Source organism: Salvelinus sp. IW2-2015, linkage group LG11, assembly GCF_002910315.2.
Source record: "Salvelinus sp. IW2-2015 linkage group LG11, ASM291031v2, whole genome shotgun sequence".
NCBI classification, from domain to species: domain Eukaryota; kingdom Metazoa; phylum Chordata; class Actinopteri; order Salmoniformes; family Salmonidae; genus Salvelinus; species Salvelinus sp. IW2-2015.
The window spans coordinates 19821132-19839312 of NC_036851.1; the positions used below are offsets into that span (position 1 = coordinate 19821132).

Consider the following 18181-nt stretch of genomic DNA (forward strand, 5'->3'; position numbering starts at 1 on the left):
AGGGACTACATGAGGGAACTAAGCACACACCCCTGTTGGGCCCCTGTGTTAAGGGTCAGCGTGGCGGAAGTGATGTTGCCCACCCTCACCACCTGGGGTCGGCCTGTCAGGAAGTCCAGGATTCAGTTGCAAAGGGAAGTGTTCAGACCCAGAGTCCTAAGCTTGCTGACGAGCTTGGAGGGGACAATAGTGTTGAACGCTGAGCTGTAGTCAATGAACAGCATTCTCACGTAAATATTCCTCTTATCTAGGAGGGTAAGGGCAGTATGAAGGGCGACTGAGATTGCGTCGTCTATGGATCTGTTGGGCGGTATGTAAATTGGAGTGGGTCTAGGGTGGCGGAGTTAATGTGTGCCATAACAAGCCTTTCAAAGCCCTTCATGATTACAGAAGTGCTCCAGGGCGGTATTCATTGTGGAATGAAGCCTTAGAGTTCTTAGAAACAGGGAGGATTGTGGTCATTTTAAAATGAAGGGATTACAGACTGGGAAAAGGAGACGTTGAAAATTACTGTGAATATACCTGCCAGTTGTTCTGCGCATGCTCTGAGAACGCGCACTGGAATACTGTCGGAGCCTGGGCCTTGCGAGTGTTGACCTGATTAAAGACCCTTCTCACGTCGGCCTCGGAGAGTGTGATCACCCAATCCTCTGGGTCGCTGARGGCCCTCACACCCGGCTCAATGTTGTTGTTCTCAAAGCATGCTTAAAATGCATTGATTTCGTCTTGTAGAGAGGCATCGTTGATCAGATCATGATTGGGTCTTCCTTTGTAACCCGTAATGGACTGTAGCCCCTGCCTCATGCGGCGGGCGTCGGAGCCTGTGTTATATGATTCCACCTTATTTCTTCATTGTCCTTTTGCTCGTTTGTTGACTATGCGGAGGTCATAACGGGCCTTCTTGTATTTATTCCTGTCTTTGGCCGTAGCATCAGGGTTGCCTACGATAGCTCTGTGTGTGGTAGCACTGTTCTTTAGTTGAGCGCCATCCTCGCTGTTAATCCAGTGCTTTTGATTGGGGAAGCAGCAAATCCTCACCGTGGGTACAACATCACCGATGTATTTTCTAATGAAGCAGGTGATGGAGGTGGATAGCTCGTCAATGTTACCGGCGGAGTCTCAAAACATATTCCAATCAGCGCTAGCAAAGCAGTCCTGTAGCATAACCTCTGATTCTGGTGACCATTTCTCAATGGCGCGAATCACGGGTACTTCCTATTTCAGCTTCTGCTTGTAAACAGGAAGCAAGAGTACAGAGTCATGATCTGATTTGATGAATGGCGGATGGGGGAGGGTCTTGTATACTTGCTTGTGGGTAGAATAGCAGTAGTCTAGAACTGTATTGCCCCTAGTGGCATTGGGAGACGTGTTGATGGAAGTTGGGCATCACGTGTCTTAGTGATGCAGAATTAAACCAGAAAGGCAGCCTCTGGGTGTAGGTTTTCCTGCTTGTTTATAGCATTGTACAGTTCGTGAAGCGTCAGCTTGTTATTTTTCTTGTCCTGAGGGGGAATGTACACAGCAGTCACGATAAAATCTGAAAACTCCCTTGGGAGGTAGAAGGGTTGGCATTTGACCATCAGGTATTCCAAAAAGGGTGAACAGTGGGTCGACACTTCCACCACACTGGAATTAGCACACCAGTTGGAGTTGATTAAGAGGAAAACCCCTCCCCCTTCAATTTCCCCGACTCCACTGTCCTGTCCGCTCGGTGAATGGAGAAGCCATCGAGTTGGATACCCATGGGGAGTATCTTGTCCGAAAGCCATGTTTCTGAAAAGCAAAGAATATTGCAGTTCGAGAGTCTCGATGGTGGCAAATCCATCTTATAATCAAGTGACTGTACATTAGCCAGTAGAATGGAGGGAAGGTTTTCCCTTCGCCTTAATCTCACCAGGATCCCCCCTCCCTTGCCTCTGTAACCCCGCCACTTCCTCTTGGGTAGCCCGAAAATTTTGTTTGAGTTACAGAGGAGCTTGCAAAATGGCGACCATCCAGTAAGGCACCAGTACAAGCACCAAAGGCCCTCAAACAAAGGCACAGGGGAAAGAGAAGAAGAGGAAAAATAGACAGCAAGAGAGAGAGGGGGAATGACCAGAAAGAAGAGAAAGAGATAGAAAATGGAGGAGAGAAAGAGGGAGATAGGGATGCATATAGAGAGAGTTTGGAGAAATGTATCAGGAGTTTATCTAACTCCACTAATGAGATATCATTATTATTTTTAATAAAACAGTCTGTTAGTCATTGTCCTTCTATAAAATTGCTTCTGCAGTCATGACTCCACTGAACCTTGTGGTGAAAAGTAGATACAACCCATCATGTCAATGGAAGCTTTGCTCAAAACTTATTCTAAACAGTGTCCTTCATTATACTTTTTGACATAAAACAACTTCCAAGCACTTACCTGATAACAGTCGACATAGACATTCACTCTCCTTTGAGATTATATCAGAATCCTGAGCTGAATAATGTTAAAAGGCATTTCTTGTGCCCTTTTATAGGATCTATTGAAAAGGTGCCCTCCTCAGTATCTAGAATTTCAGGGTCCAGCTCTGGTAATATCCCTACTGTGCAAATAAACAAAAACATATACAACAAATAAAAAGGGGGATATGTTGGACTAAGCATGGAAGTACATTAAGCAAGTTTTTGGATGCAAAAAACGAAGTTCGCTGAAGGACAACGAACACAACCTTTGCATATCAAAGCAGATTTAATTCTGCAAACTCCATTGAGATCACTAATATTTCTGTGTCTCTGCAGAGTACGTCTCCGTGTGCCACCTAGAAAGTGTTCTGGAGCGTCAGGCTTGGCTGGGTTCCATTAGATTTCCCCCGCGGGTCATCCATCGGCCCCAGGACGGGCGAGAGAGCGCCCAGCCCCGAGGTGATTAACGGAAGAAAGATGGCTGCGGTCCCAGCGTAAATCCAGAGGGGTTTCAGGTGGAACACAGGCGCTTGTCTACCGATGAGGAATGGTACTGAGCCTGGCCCAATCCTGCCTGGAAATCTCTCCTCTCACTACTCACTCCATTCTCACTCCATCCACTTTAAAGAACAAAGGAAGAGAAGGAGAGTGTGTAGAGCGAGGGGGAGAAATAAAGAAGAAAGAGAGTGTGAGGGAGAGAAAGAAAAGAAAGAAAGGAGCGAGTGAGTGAGACACAGGGGAAAGAAAATGGAGAGACCGAGCAAACGAGAGTGAAAGAGAGAACGAAAGAGAAAAAGGAAGAGAGAACGGAAGAGAAAGAGAGAACGGAAGAGAGAGAGCGAAAGAGAAGGAGAGCTGGGCGATCGAGAGGGAGAGAAGGAATGAGAGCACGAGAGGAAACCTGCAAGTCCCCAGGGTAATATTAGTGAGGCCCATCTGTTGAACATCTGGACTGAGGAGCCAAACACTTCCAGCACCCTGATCAGGAAATCAGAGAGGACAGAGAGTCTCTCTGTGGCCATGATGGAGGACATAGATGAAGCGATAGATAGATATTACTACCGAGCACATGATGCATACAGGTGACTTTGAGCAAATATATGATTAGAGTAAACACATTACATGACATTTTGAGAGGAAATGTTATGTCCTTGAGATGTTTTGAGAGGTCATAACATGCAATAATATGGGACACAAGAAACAAGTAATTCAGTAATATCAGAAAACAAGAATCTTGAATGAGACCAGTAAGAAGAGTGACACCCCAAGATACAGCATCCACCACCCAGTGAGTCCAGAACACAGGGGTTCAAGAGACAGGATGACAGAAGCAGTAGTATCAGCAGCTCAGAACACCCATCTTCATTTTCATTTCCATCTCCATCCATCTGGAGTGAACTGTCATCAGGCCAGGCCACTCAGAGAGGCAATCTCTTCATTGTCAAGTTAAGAAGAAATAAAAAATTAAATCTACCTGAAGATGGGGGGGGGGGGAAGTACTGATACCTCTTACCTCTACCATATGAAATGTAATTTATCACATAATTGCACAGCAATAAATGCAAAGATCACTCTCTTCCTCTCTGATATGAAAGTCAACTGTGAAAGCACAGGAATACTGATGATACTGGCGGATTACGCCAGGTGCTGATGGTGGGGGTGAATGACCACACAGATACGCTGCCGTGTAGGCTTGGGCGGTATACAGTGTATTCCGTATACCAGGGGATTTTGAAATATCGACATTATACAACACTGCTTATAACTATAAGTGAACTATCTAAGTTGTGCCAGATCAATTATTTTCAGCTCAGTTCTCCAGCTATGCATTTGGTTAGCTAACTTGCTAGCTAAGTGACTAGCTTGCAAGAGCAAGCTTCTTGGTTACAGCAGAGACAATCAATCCCCTTCTGGATCAAGATCACTGCTGCCTAAATTATTTATCTGCATCATTTTTTTTATCAAAAAAATCTATATTTTGACGTTTGAAAAGAAATAGTGCACTTTGTGTGCACTGCTGGTAATACCATATATGGTATATAGTTCAGGAATGGTATGAAGGTATGAAAATCTGGATACCGCCCAACCCTACTGCTGTGTCAGAGGAAAAGACCACCGTATTCAAATGGCCTGATAATTATAGCTTGGTGCTAGGAATGGGAAGTTTCTATTTAAAAAAAAAAAACATATATTATCTAAAGGTGGCATGTCACAGGAATCAATATGGCTCCCATTAAACACTGCCTCTCCACGTGCTGCTCTAAGAAAGAAGTAGCCTCTTTCTCTCTCTTCATCTCTCCTCTTCTGCATTTGCTCTGAAGCTCTTTTTTTCTCTCATTCCCAGGCGTGATCTTTAAGAAAGGACTTTAACAAGCAGAACACTCTTCTGACTCTCAAATCCCACCTCTGAGGGGAATTCCAGCTAATGAATTTTATGAGATTATTAATGAAAGACATGAGGCGCAGTAATCTCTTTAGGAGATGCATACTTTAAAGCAGGGGTGGGCAAACATTTTGGCTCAAGGGACACATCAGGATATCAAAAATCAGCAGTGGGCTGCACAGATTCTTTGGGGAATGATTTGTTGGTCAAAAGATATTTGCAGGCCAGAAAAAGGACAGTTATTTGAAAACGTATAGGTCCATTATACACTATATTTACAACAGTATGTGGACGCGCCTTCAAATTAGTGGAGTTGGCTCTTTCAGTCACACCCATTGCTGATAATGAGTATAAAATTGAGCACACAGCCATGCAATCTCCATAGCTAAACATTGGCAGTAGATTGAAAGACACTGAGCTCTTCAGTAAGGCCAACGTGGCACCTTCATAGGATGCCACATTTCCAACAAGTCAGTTTGTCTAATTTCTGCCCTGCTAGAGCTGCCCCGGTCAACTCTAAGTGCTGTTATTGTGAAGTAAAAATGTCTAGTACAAAAACGTCTCAGCCGCAAAATGGTAGGCCACACTGGCTCACAGAATGAGACCACCGAGTGCTGAAGCGCGTAGTGTTTAAAATCATATGTCCTCGGTTGCAACACTCACTACTGAGTTACAAACTGCCTCTGGAAGCAACGTTAGCARAATAACTGTTTGTCGGGAGCTTCATGAAATGGGTTTCCATGGCCGAGCAGCCGCACACAAGTCTAAGATCATCATGCGCAATGCCAAGCGTCGGCTGGAGTGGTGTAAAGCTCGCCACCATTGGACTCTGGAGCAGTGGAAACGCGTTCTCTGGAGTAATGAATCACGCTTCACCATCTGTCAGTTCGACAGACGAATCTGGGTTTGGCGGATGCCAGGAGAACGCTGCCTGTCCAAATGCATAGTGCCAACTGTAAAGTTTGGTGGAGGAGGAATAATGGTCTGGGGCTGTTTTCAATGGTTCGGGCTAGGCCCCTTAGTTCCAGTGAAGGGAAATTGTAACGCTACAGCATACAATGACATTCTAGATGATTCTGTGCTTCCAACTTTGTGGCAACAGTTTGGGGAAGGCCCTTTACTGTTTCAGCATGACAATGCCCCTCTGCACAAAGTGAGGTCCATACAGAAATGGTTTGTCGAGATCGCTGTGGAGAACTTGATTGGCCTGCAGAGAGACCTGACCCAAACCCCATCGAACAACTTTGGGATGCATTGGGAACGCCGACTGCGAGCCAGGCCTAATCYCCTAACATCCGTGCCCGACCTCACTAATGCTTTTGTGGCTGAATGGAAGCAAGTCCCCACAGCAATGTTCCAACATCTAGTGGAAAGCCTTGCTAGAAGAGTGGAGGCTGTTATAGCAGCAAAGGGGGGACCAACTCCATATTAATGCCCATGATTTTGGAATGAGATMTTCAACGAGCAGGTGTCCACATACCTTTGGTCATGTAATCTAATGTTTACATACTTTCTATATAGTTTTAGACATTCAAGTGTGGCCTGAAATAATACTCCCCATGCTTTAAAAGCTGATGTGGACTCTGTGAAACTGTCCTCTCATTCTTTGATTGACAGGGAGGGATGTGGTGATGTTTCACAACGCACCCCAGACACCCATCCAGCAGTGTTTCTGTTGATGTGAGAAGTTCTGTACATTCAGTATTCATAATGGCTGGTTGGGGCTGTTTGTGCTACTGTGATTTGTGAAGGATCAATCTATCTGAATGTCACTATAGCTGTGACAATTGACTGTGGTGTGACATTGACCATCACACTTTTTCACTGCAGATTCAGCATTGGGTGACTGGCAGTGATCTGCATGCATTACTTTAGTACAAAAACAAAAATGGTCAGAGCGAGAGAGACAGAGAGAGAGAGCGCGAGAGAGAGGGATAGTGCGAGAGAGAGAGAGAGAGAGAGAGAGAGAGAGAGAGAGAGAGATGGACAGCGGGAGAAGGCATTGAAGTTTAAACAGCCTCCCCAGAAGTAAGACAAATTGGGCAGTGCAGCCAACTCCACAGCCCTTGTCCCCATCTCTCAGGGGAGGAAGCCAACATCTCCCAAGCATTAAAGTGGAAAAACCAATGCCACTGTGAGAATTTAATGAGGAGGGCTCATACTGCTCTCTACTCTCAGGCCTGCCGCTGACTCTGTGACACAACACTTCATGGCATGTGGTGATTTTCTCTCTTTTTTATTTTCTATCTCTTTTTTTTTTTTTTTACTTTGCCAGGGAAATGGGAGTGGATATCAAGGCTGTAACCTGCCAAGACCTCTCAGTCACCCTAGTGCAACACTAATGCATTTGGACAGTGGAAAGGGCATGCAACATCCCTGTGACTATTATTCTCTAGGAGCAGGCAGACATTACACAGTTTATCAACCTCTCTAAAATGCAACACCTATGAGAAACAAGTGGGGCAATGAAAGGAAACAATTATCCTGGTTCGGTCCACTGACAAATAGCAGCAGGAGTGAGGCATTATTTTTTATTTTATTTTTTATTTTATTTATTATTTATTTATTTTTATTTTTTTTGGGGGGGGTTGAGTGAGGCATTATTTAAAAAAAACATTATTATTTCAGCTCACCAGTAGCCTCTATTCCATTCTACTGTATTCTTTTCAGGCAAAAGTGTTCGCTGTTTTAACTTCATTACAGCCTTGCCCCTCCAACACATAGTTGTTAATGGAGAAAGGCTAAAGTTAAGTTGCTAAAGCTTTCCCAAAAGAGTCTAGCCTTACTCAGAGCAGAAATTGGCATCGCAGCAGATTTGTGTTTGCTTTGTAAATATTTGATGGAGGTACAAATCATGAGTGATTGGACAATTGGAGTGAGAYCCTTGACTTTGTTTTGGAACTGCCAGTGCAAGGGTGTAAAAAGGTCCAGAATCGATGAAGGGGGTGAAAATAAGAATTTATTTAAAGAGAGGCAGGAAGATATGCAGGCTAGGAGGCGAGGGGTTCYGCGAAAGAGGGAACGGTGATGGATGAAGTTTAGCACTCTCTCACCAAGGGTCTGATAGAGTGGCCGAACAAACACTGTGAATTAATGACAGTGATAATCCAAAGTAAGCACATTGGGAAACTGACTGAGCTTCGTATAAACAATTTCAGACTTTCCCCCCCCTTCAATGTTATCTTAAAATAAAAGTGAAAAAGTAAAACAAAAACGGTCCCAATACAGAAAAAATACATCTAATGTTCCAGTTAAAATGTGCCATGAGTCACACTGTACGGTAATGAAACCAAAGGTATGTATTTAGTCATTAGCATCCCAGACAGAAGGTCATCATTCAAAATGATATCTTTAAGTATCCTCAGCAGTTTGCATCTTGATGCTGACATTGAGGCTAATGCTGAATTAATTGTTTATTGCATTAATGTATCCAATTGCTAATACCACACATCATTGAGCACTCAACCCCCACACATAACCACACAGACCGTTGTGTGTGTCCTTGCTGAGTCTATACTTAGCATTCCATGGTTGCTAGAGCAGCGGTAACAGAGGATCACTTGACAACCTCACAGGAAAAAATGCATTTAACTTCATCGGCACTGGCTTGAGCTGCTTAATTTGTTATTAATGTCTCCTCCATGGCTACAGACACATGCTAATTGTGACTGCAGAGTAAGGTAGAGACAGAGAGAGACAAGGCTGAGACTGAAAACTCAGAAGTGGGATAATAAACAGAGGACCAAACAGTGTTATATTATAAGGTTGTATAAGTCTACTACTACTCACATGTGAAACCCATTATAAWTAGAAATGTGATATTGCCCACCTCAGAGGTGCTGTACGAGTAAATATGAGTGATAAAATGTCTCTTGACACCAAGAAACATTCTGAACTTTACACTGTGGTTTATAATCGCAAATCATTATTCATACAAATAATTTAGAAAACTATGAGAAAAAGGTTGCAGTCTTTTTAATTACATTTTTAAATAATCACTGTATGTCTAATAAATCACTGTGTGTTTATTTCATGAAAATAACTCAAAATATACATATATATTAATAATTAATTTCCCTTAGCCTCCTTTTTCCATTACAATGTTCAGTCTCACCGTGTGGGCGTTTTGATACAAATGTAAATATATTTCAACAATGGGTTGGTCAAAACAAGCATTGTGATTGGTTGAGACACATTCTAAGCCATACTAAAAAATCTGTTAAGCACGGCTAGCCTGGGACGAAAAAAATTGCCATTTTGTTTTCTGTTCCATATGAAAAATCCTTGCGCATCCACTGTCCCATCAGCCCAGCCAGCCAATTCATTACCTTGATCTCCACTGTAAAAAGCATCTAGACATTATTTCCTCTTGCTTCCAGCCTAACATTTGGTTTGCAACAACAGGGGTTTGTACCAACGTTGCTGTCTGTCTCTCGACATTTGCAACAGTGTTTCAATATTGAAATTCAATCTCCACTATCCTATTGAGAACGTGTCAGGGCGAGATGGACTTTTCTCAGACAGTTGAAATCAAGAATCAGCATAATTTTTATAGATATATACAAAGGAATGTTAATAGAAAAACAGGTCAAACTAAATGAAATGCAGCTACTTTGCTGTTACTCTGGCTGCATGATTTGACGTGACTGTGTTAGCCATATTTGTTAGCCAGCTAGCTAGCAATGGATAAGAGCATTGCCAAACAGCATGGCAACGGAACATTTAGAATGAACAACTGGGTCGCGTCCATAGATATAGAACAAAAAGACTTCACGACTGGCAACCTAACCGATAGAATGAACGGCCGGCTTGGCTAGCAACCATAGTGTGGGGACTAGGCCTATATTTTTGTTGAGGGATAAAATAGTAGCCTATGAATACATTTATCAAAATCAAGTTTTTTATTTATTTGGTAATCCATTGTAGAAAAGCAACTGTACACTCGAGGTTGCGCAAAACGACCTTTTTAGCACGGCTCTGCTGATTTACGGTTCTCGGCTTTGCCTTGTACCTATGACCGCAGCACAGCCGTGCTAAAAAAGTCGTTTCGCACAGCCTTTCGTGTACAATTGCTTTATTACATACACAGCCTTGATTGCAAAAAAAAAAGATGACTGGTCAGAATAATCAGATCAGATTGTGATGTCATGCTGTGGGCCAGAAGTCCATCCAACTGAACAGTCTGAAATTCCAGGCGTTTTATTTCAGAAAGCTCTWACACTAAAAGGGTATTATCATAATTTGCAGTGTTATTTCGACCTCACAGTGAAGAAATATCTTATTTTTTTGAAGGAATATCATGTTTTTGACTGCACTGCCCCTTTAAAACGTTCAATGTTGAACTACCCTGGATCACAAAAAAAGTGAAGAGGAAGTGAAGACGAACGGAGTGAAAGGAGACTCACTGTTCAAAGAGGCTAAGAAATCAATATGAGATATTTGAAGACAAATCAAATATGTTGCAATGGATTGTCTGCACTCAATAGAGGACTTACAGCTAAATGGCTTGATAGAGAACATAAGAGCTGTAACGTGTGTGGGTTTCTGTCAAAGCAACTGTAGAGACTGAAAATCTATCACTAGGCAAACACCATACAACTAACAAAGCTCAAATCAAGCTATTCCATTCCATTTGTTTGTGATGAAACCCCACTTTTCATCTATCAAACAACAACAATCAAATATGTAAAAATAAACAGATAATCAGACTTCACCTCCTCACCCGACAGCCTGTCAGTCCTGGGAGTTTTAACACTGACCAATCCACGGAACTGACATCCTCCCTGGCACCACTCCGCTCCCCAGGCTCCAGGGACAGGCAGCCTGGCAGGCAGCGTTACCCGCACAGAGGGGGTGAGAGTTTAACCCTCTCTCTGTCTCACCACCTCCCCCCTCTCTCCCTCTCACAGCAGGCATCACATGGTGAGCTGGGCTGTCCATTACATTTAGAGGCCTGCATGCASCCCAGGTCTGATAAGAGCAGTGACAGGGTTTCGGGGAATGGGAGGAGGAGTGTATGGCCTGTCAGTAGTACATCCTCTGGTCTCTAAACAGTTCCTGTTACGCCCTCTGGTCTCCCGTCTTCACCCCATCCCTGTTCAACCTGGGGGGGTGTTTGTGACAGTACTGCTAGGAGAGAGGTAACTCTCTGCAGGTTGCTGTCACCTCTACTGCAGCCCGACATTCAGCGCTCCAAAAGGACATTGGAAATGCTACGACTTGCCTTTTCTCAACCTCTAATCTGCCTCTCTGGTAAACAGGGTAAGCGTACTTGAATTGAAGATAAGTATGTGCAGCAAGGTCTAAATCATTACTTGACATGTGCGCAATTAACTCTTGCTATTATCTTGCATTTCCCTTTGTCACCTTCATCACCCATTGTGAGGAAAATATTTTGACCATTGTTACTAATCCATGTATTAGAATACATGGGATACAGTACAATACAATTATATGAAAGCATTACAGGCAGTATATTCCAGGCACTTCAAATTAAACATAAGCAAGATGTGTGATTGAAAAAGTATCTACTTCAATGCATGTTGTGGGATAATGGACACCCTGCATCTAACAGCGTGAGATGTCCTTCTCACAGAGAGAGAGAGAGAGAGAGGGCTGGGCAGGAAACAAGCTAACTGAACCGGAGCACACTGGAAGCAATCAGAACGAGCCCACAAAAAGAGAGGGAGAACAGAAAAAGCGGAGAAAGAGAGAGATTGTTTCAAAGCAGCAAAGGGCAGACCGGTGAATAATTCCAGTACCTTGAAGGAAATTATGGGAAACTCCCACCCCTTCCAATTGAAAATAATCCAGTGAAGACTTGATTAAAACAATGAGCTGGAACAATAGAAAAGGCGACGCCAAAGCCCACTGTTGAATGAAGCAGCTTTTATTTTCAGCAGTCCATTAAGCCCAAAAGCTATGGCAGGAAAAAGGGAAGGCAGCCCGGAATCTTCCCAGCACGGACTGCGTTTCCCAGCAGCTCACTGGGCTTCGGAATTTATGAGGCGAAAAACTGATGAGAGACAGATTAAACAACGGGAATGCCTAACTCAGCAGAAATGCTGATGAAAACTGTGAACACAGATTTTCAATTATATATTATTCAAATTATCATTATTATTATGAGTATTGTGAAAATATTAATTAGTAGTAATATTAGCATTAATAATTGCCCTAATGTTGTAAATAACAGCATGAGTACCAGAAAGCTAATTCTAAGATAACTCCAATAAACACAACACATTGCAGTGTGCTGTCGTATAGTTCAGCATCTCTCTCCACAACCCACACTTTCCTCAAGAACCCTGTACAAAATCACTAAGCAACTGCAACATGACAGCGTCCCACGCAGTTAACTGTCTGCTTCCCCCCATATCTTTTAATCAATCTATTAGGGGGAGCTTGGCGACGATGACAGGCCCAGAGACTGATAAAGTGACCTGGCGGACATTTGAGCTGCTCCGGTTTGTGCGTGAGGCAGATAATAGCCAGCGCTGATAGAGATGATGATGATGATAATGTTGCTACTGAGGCCAAGAGTATATCCAATCTTCCCTAAATGTCAACCTTTACTATTGTACGCTGTAACTCTGAATTTAAGGCACAGCCTGCTCAGATAGAATGAAATAATGTGTTTATTATCCTATCAGGCTCAAACAATTGCACTCTCCCCAGATGACAATGAAGGGAAGGTAAATAATAATAAATAAATAAATAAAAAGGAGAGGAAAATGAAAAGATGTGCTGGCTAAGGAGCTTCTCATAAGATTACAATGACTGTTCTGTTCTGCTTGTTCTGTCAACAACATACATTCACTTCACAGACATGGGGACTGATCGAAGGCCAAACAGATCTCTTTCCCTCTCTCCCGTCTTTCCTCCTAGTCGCTCTGGTCTGAATGGTGGAAAGGTGAATGACAAGGCGATGTGTTCTGTCTTTCATTACCAGCCTGGCTGTGACTGGACTCATAGTACCCTCACATCCAGACTGGAGATAGGAGCTGGTGCTCTGTGGCAGGAGACACCCCGCAGTGATATTCAGCACTATATATATTATATCCCAAACAGATGCTTTGGCATCCCCAATACACAGTAAGAAAACAGACTATTTCGGGAGACTGAAGAGTGCAGCAGCCTCTTTCACAGAAACATGACAAGAATAATAAAGTTGCTATTTTGTCCGTCTGTCTACAGTGTTCAGCTGTATTGTTGGAAGACCTGACGCTGAAGGAGACCATTGTAAACAGTTAAAGCACTTTTAATGAGCAGGGGGTAAAGATCACAGTTTGTTAAAATAATATTTTTAAAATATTACAGTTCTATAAACTAATTAATAATGAGGCTAGCTATACAAAACAGAAAATATTGGTGATCAAATACAAAATCGTATATTCTCAAACTTTTAGTCATTTGGTGTCTCTTTCACTCTCTTACTATAACTTCACAGCCATAACATAAAACTATCACTTATAAACTTCACAGTCATAACTAAAAACTATCACTTTAGTCATACAACTGCTTGCGGCATCTGCTGCACATGATACAGTACATCATATAAGTGATCACACTCTGCTTTTCTCTCCGGGTACTACTAACCGGTCTCACTCAAACCCCTAGTGCAGCCTACAGCAGGCTGATACCTTGAAGTTTGGCACACTGCACACCAGCAGAGAGAGATAGAGAGAGAGAGAGTCCCAGTCCTTGGGGAGTGTATTTGCCCTTCTGTGACCTGTTCCTCAAGCCTTCATCAATCCTCTAATGATAAATCAAGTATGAAATGTTGATTTTTCAGTAAAGTAACCTACGTTTTGTTTCATCGCAGACAAACGGTACAAACCAGGGGTGATTCATTATATTTGGTTTTGGATTTGCAAAGAGCACACAGCACAGTAATAGATTATTACTTTCATATTTTAGAATGAGATAAAATATGACAAGTTAATCAAACACACAGAGAGATAAAGAGAGAGGGAGCGGAGAGAGAGTGAGAGACACACACAATGTATTTCTACATGTAAATTAGCATGAAAAGGTTATAGTTTGCTTATTCACTTCATGCATCACCTGTAGCTGGATACTAGGCATTCGATTACATAATATCTCTTCAGAGTGTAAAGGAATGCAATTGCATATCTAGGATACATGGGAATTACAATGTGTGTATTGGCTTCCAAATACCGGCACAAGACGCAATGTGTAATGCATCTCATTCAAATGTAATAGTTGATCGTTTGATTTAGCAAAAAAATAAACACAACTATTGGATTTGTGTTGCGGATTCCAGGAGCGTCCATCGCAGCGCCTTCACATCTAGGGACTGTCAAGCGGGCAACAAAGACATGTTTCTTGGACCTGGTGTAATGATGATCAAATTCTAAAAGCTTGAGGAAACTCCAGCTCAAGGTCACCCAAATTAAAATTCTACTAAAACAGCCATAGGGACAGCGGTGCGAATCCTCTAAGCGCCCGTGCGATATATAGCCTATAGCCTATATATTAGTCCCAAATCACAAGGAACTGTATTCGTCTGAGCATAGTCAAATATTGACAATTATTTATAGGAATGTTTCTATTTACCATTCCAAATGACGAAGCTCCGTGAGCAACATTTCCATTGATGCAGGCAGTCATTTTTCTCTAATTTTCTTTGCCAAGTCAGAACGGAGTTTGTGAACATTGCGCCAAGACTCAAATATGTTTTAATTCAGTACCGGCGTCAAATGGACGACACATTTGGGTAGCCTATTTATTTGTGTCAATTACCTGCTGTTACTGCGCGCTAACGATTACCGTTTTATATGCGTTATGGGTTTATGCATAACCTTGTAGTTAGACGCAATTGGAATGTGATATAATAGGCTATACAACGATAAATCTACATGTTTTCAATGCCGTTGATTTGCCTTTCCGCACTGTTGCCGCACGGTTTGGAGATAACGGGTTCGTTGCATTGGCGCTCCGCGCTGTCAATTATCAAGGCTATTTCTGAGGATTGCAATTCTTTTCAGATCGTTGTTGCAAAAATAAACTATATTGTTTATAGGCTATACTAATTATTATCATGAGCTTTCCTGTTGGTATAGCCTACCGAATACCCCGCCGCGTGTTAATCTGGGGATAAAGTGGAAGGGAGTTTCACCACCTTTGGATAGACTGTATAGCCTACTAGAGATGTATTAGATTCACGAAAAAATTGCAATGGAAAAGCAAATACTTTTGCGAGAGAAATATATATTTCCATAATCCCAAATGGTATCGTGGATCGTGGCTGTTGTCTGATTGAATGTGTAGCCTAGCATACAGCCTAATTATTTAAAAAATCGCAAGGAACAAATTGGCACAAAATTATGTGATAGGCTACTGCACACCATGTCATCATTACATTACATTAATATTCCACTCGTGTATGAGCCGAGTTTAGTCATATTGCACTAATGTTTCCTAGCCCATGACTTCTCAAGTCATGAAAATCACCAAGCTTGGAAAAGAGGAGAGATGTGACTTCGAAAAACTTACCAGGATGACAGTCAGCCCAAAAGAGCACGAAGGCAGACKAAATGAAAGACAAGATCCACCAGCAACACGATTGCAGTAGCCTCCGCATGACAAAATGAACATCGAGAGCAAAAAGGGCAACTGTTGAGTTATCCGTCTGATCAAAAAATCTATGTCCGCTGCGTAAAAGCAGCGCAAATGCTAATAAATGTAGGCTAGTGACTGTTCAGTGAAATTCAGTGCGGATCTGGAACGTCCAGAAAATAGTATTTACTTCTCAAAACCTCCTTCCAAACAGCTTCTTGATACTCCCKAAAAAAAACATGTCAGTTAGTAGAGATATAGCTTTCGGGCTTCAATCAGTTCATTTATCAAGGATAGAATAGATAGGAGCAGAGGACGCTAGTGGCAGTAGTCCATGCAGCGGAGAGCTGCAGCGGTCCTGCTGGCGAAAACAGAGAGGGAATAGTTGGAGCGGCACTGGAAGCTTTCCATTCCTCCATCCAGGAAGTAGCGTGTGTGCCAAAGTCTGGCAGAGACTTTAAAACAGGCTTGGGAGAAAAGGCGAGGAGAGGAGGGAGAGAGGTGCAGAGAGAGAGAGAGAGAGAGAGAGAGAGAGAGAGAGAGAGAGAGAGAGAGAGAGAGAGATGCAGAGCTCAATCCTCCGGATCCTAGCGCCGGGGAGTATTAACTATTAAAGCAATAGTATACAGTTTAAATGTAAATGTCCACTGTAGAAATCCACATTTTCGACCTGAAAAATGATGGCCCATGATGTTGAACAACGATTTAAGTCAACAAGTTATAATTTTAGTAAAAGTATGATATATTCCCACTTCTGTGCTAATCCGTGTGAAAGAGGTGTCTTTTCCTATGATACCATCCTGATTCTTCACTGACATTTTCAACCTCTCCCTGACCCAGTCTGTAATACCAACATGTTTCAAGCAGACCACCATAATCCCTGTGCCCAAGAACGCCAAAGTAACCTGCCTAAATGACTACTGCCCCGTAGCACTCTACATCTGTAGCCATGAAATGCTCGCATACCGCCCCAACAGATCCACAGATGACGCAATCTCCATTGCACTCCACACTGCCCTTTTCCACCTGGAGAAAATGAACACCTATGTGAGAATGCTGTTCATTGACTACAGCTCAGCGTTCAACACCATAATGAACCTCCAAGCTCATCACTAAGCTAAGGACACTGGGACTGAACACCTCCCTCTGCAACTGGATCCTGGACTTCCTGCCAGGCTGCCCCCAGGTGGTAACACATCTGCCACGCTGATCCTCAACACGGGGGCCCCTCAGAGGTGCGTGGTCAGTCCCCTCCTGTACTCCCTGTTCACTCATGACTGCACGGCCAMGCTCGACTCCAACACCATCATTAAGATTGCCGATGACGCAACAGTGATCACCGACACCGTTGCAACAGTGATCACCGTTGCCTGATCACCGACAACAATGAGACAGCCTATAGGGAGGAGGTCAGAGACCTGACCGTGTGGTGCAAGAACAACAACCTCTTCCTCAACGTGATCAAGACAAAGGAGATTATTGTGGACTACATGAAAAGGAGGACCGAGCACGCCCCATTCTCATTGACGGGGCTGTAGTGGAGCAGGTTGAGAGCTTCAAGTTCCATGGCGTCCACATCACCAACAAACTAACACGGTCCAAACACACCAAGACAGTCGTGAAGAGGGCACGACAAAACATATTCCCCCTCAGGAGACTGAAAAGATTTGTCATGCGTCCTCAGATCCTCAAAAGGTTTTACAGCTGCACCATCGAGAGCATCCTGACGGGTTGCATCACTGCCTGGGACGGCAACTGCTCAACCTCCGACCACAAGGTCTACAGAGGGTAGTGCATACAGCCCAGTACATCACCGGGGCCAAGCTCCCTGCCATCCAGGACTTCTGTACCAGGCGGTGTCAGAGGAAGAACCTAAAAAGTGTCAAAGACTCCAGCCACCCTAGTCAGAGACTGTACTCTCTGCTACCGCTAGGCAAATGGTACCGGAGCGCCATGTATAGGTCCAAGAGGCTTCTAAACAGCTTCTACCCCCAAGCCATAAGGCTCCTGAACATCTAATCAAATGGCTACCCAGACCATTTGCATTGCTACCCCCCCCCCCCCTTCTACGCTGCTGCTACTCTCTATTATCTATGCATAGTCACTTTAATAAATCTACCTACATGTACATATTACCTCAATTACCTCGACACCGGTGGCCCTGCACGTTGACTCTGTACCGGTACCCCCTGTATATAGCTCCGCTATTGTTATTTACTGCTGCTCTTTAATTATTTGTTATTCTTATCTCTTACTTTTGTTAGTATTTTCTTAAAACTCCATTGTTGGTTAAGGTCTTGTAAGTAAGCATTTCACTGTAAGATCTACACCTGTTGTATTCGCGCATGTGACAATTAACATTTGATTTGATTTGAGCAGGGGAGGGTGTTGCGGGCATATGGTTGGGGACATCTTTGTCTCCCTGCATTTGCACCAGAAGATTGGGGAAGTGTACAAGTTCTCCCTGGAAATCATTCTTGAAAAGCTCAAATTTTTTCTGGAAAGACCGGAATGCTGTTATCATATCAAACACTGTGTTGTCCTGTCCCTGCAGTTTAACTTTCAGTTTATTAAGGTGTGATGGAATGTCTGTCAAAAATGCAACTGTTTCCATCTTCTCATCATCTCCAAAAACTCAGAAAACTGAGTTGCCTTGTCACTCTTTTGCTCTAATAAGAAAGCTTTGATTTCCTCACGAATTGCCAGAAAACGTTCCAAAACCCTGCCTTTGTTGAGCCATCTGACATTGTTGTGCAGTAGTAAGTCATCAAAACTAGCATTGGCCTCTGT

The 18181-nt window shown here is 43.1% G+C and overlaps 1 protein-coding gene across 1 annotated transcript in view; it reads right to left on the bottom strand.

The window, feature by feature from the left end:
- Positions 1-15832, bottom strand: part of ptprga (protein tyrosine phosphatase receptor type Ga) — a 324968-nt gene extending 309136 nt beyond the window's left edge. Inside the window, exon 1 of the mRNA XM_070445823.1 lies at positions 15329-15832. Coding sequence (XP_070301924.1) covers positions 15329-15416 — 88 coding nt within the window. The 5' untranslated portion in view covers positions 15417-15832. The remainder of the gene's footprint in view (positions 1-15328) is intronic.
- Between the last annotated feature and the right edge of the window lie 2349 nt (positions 15833-18181).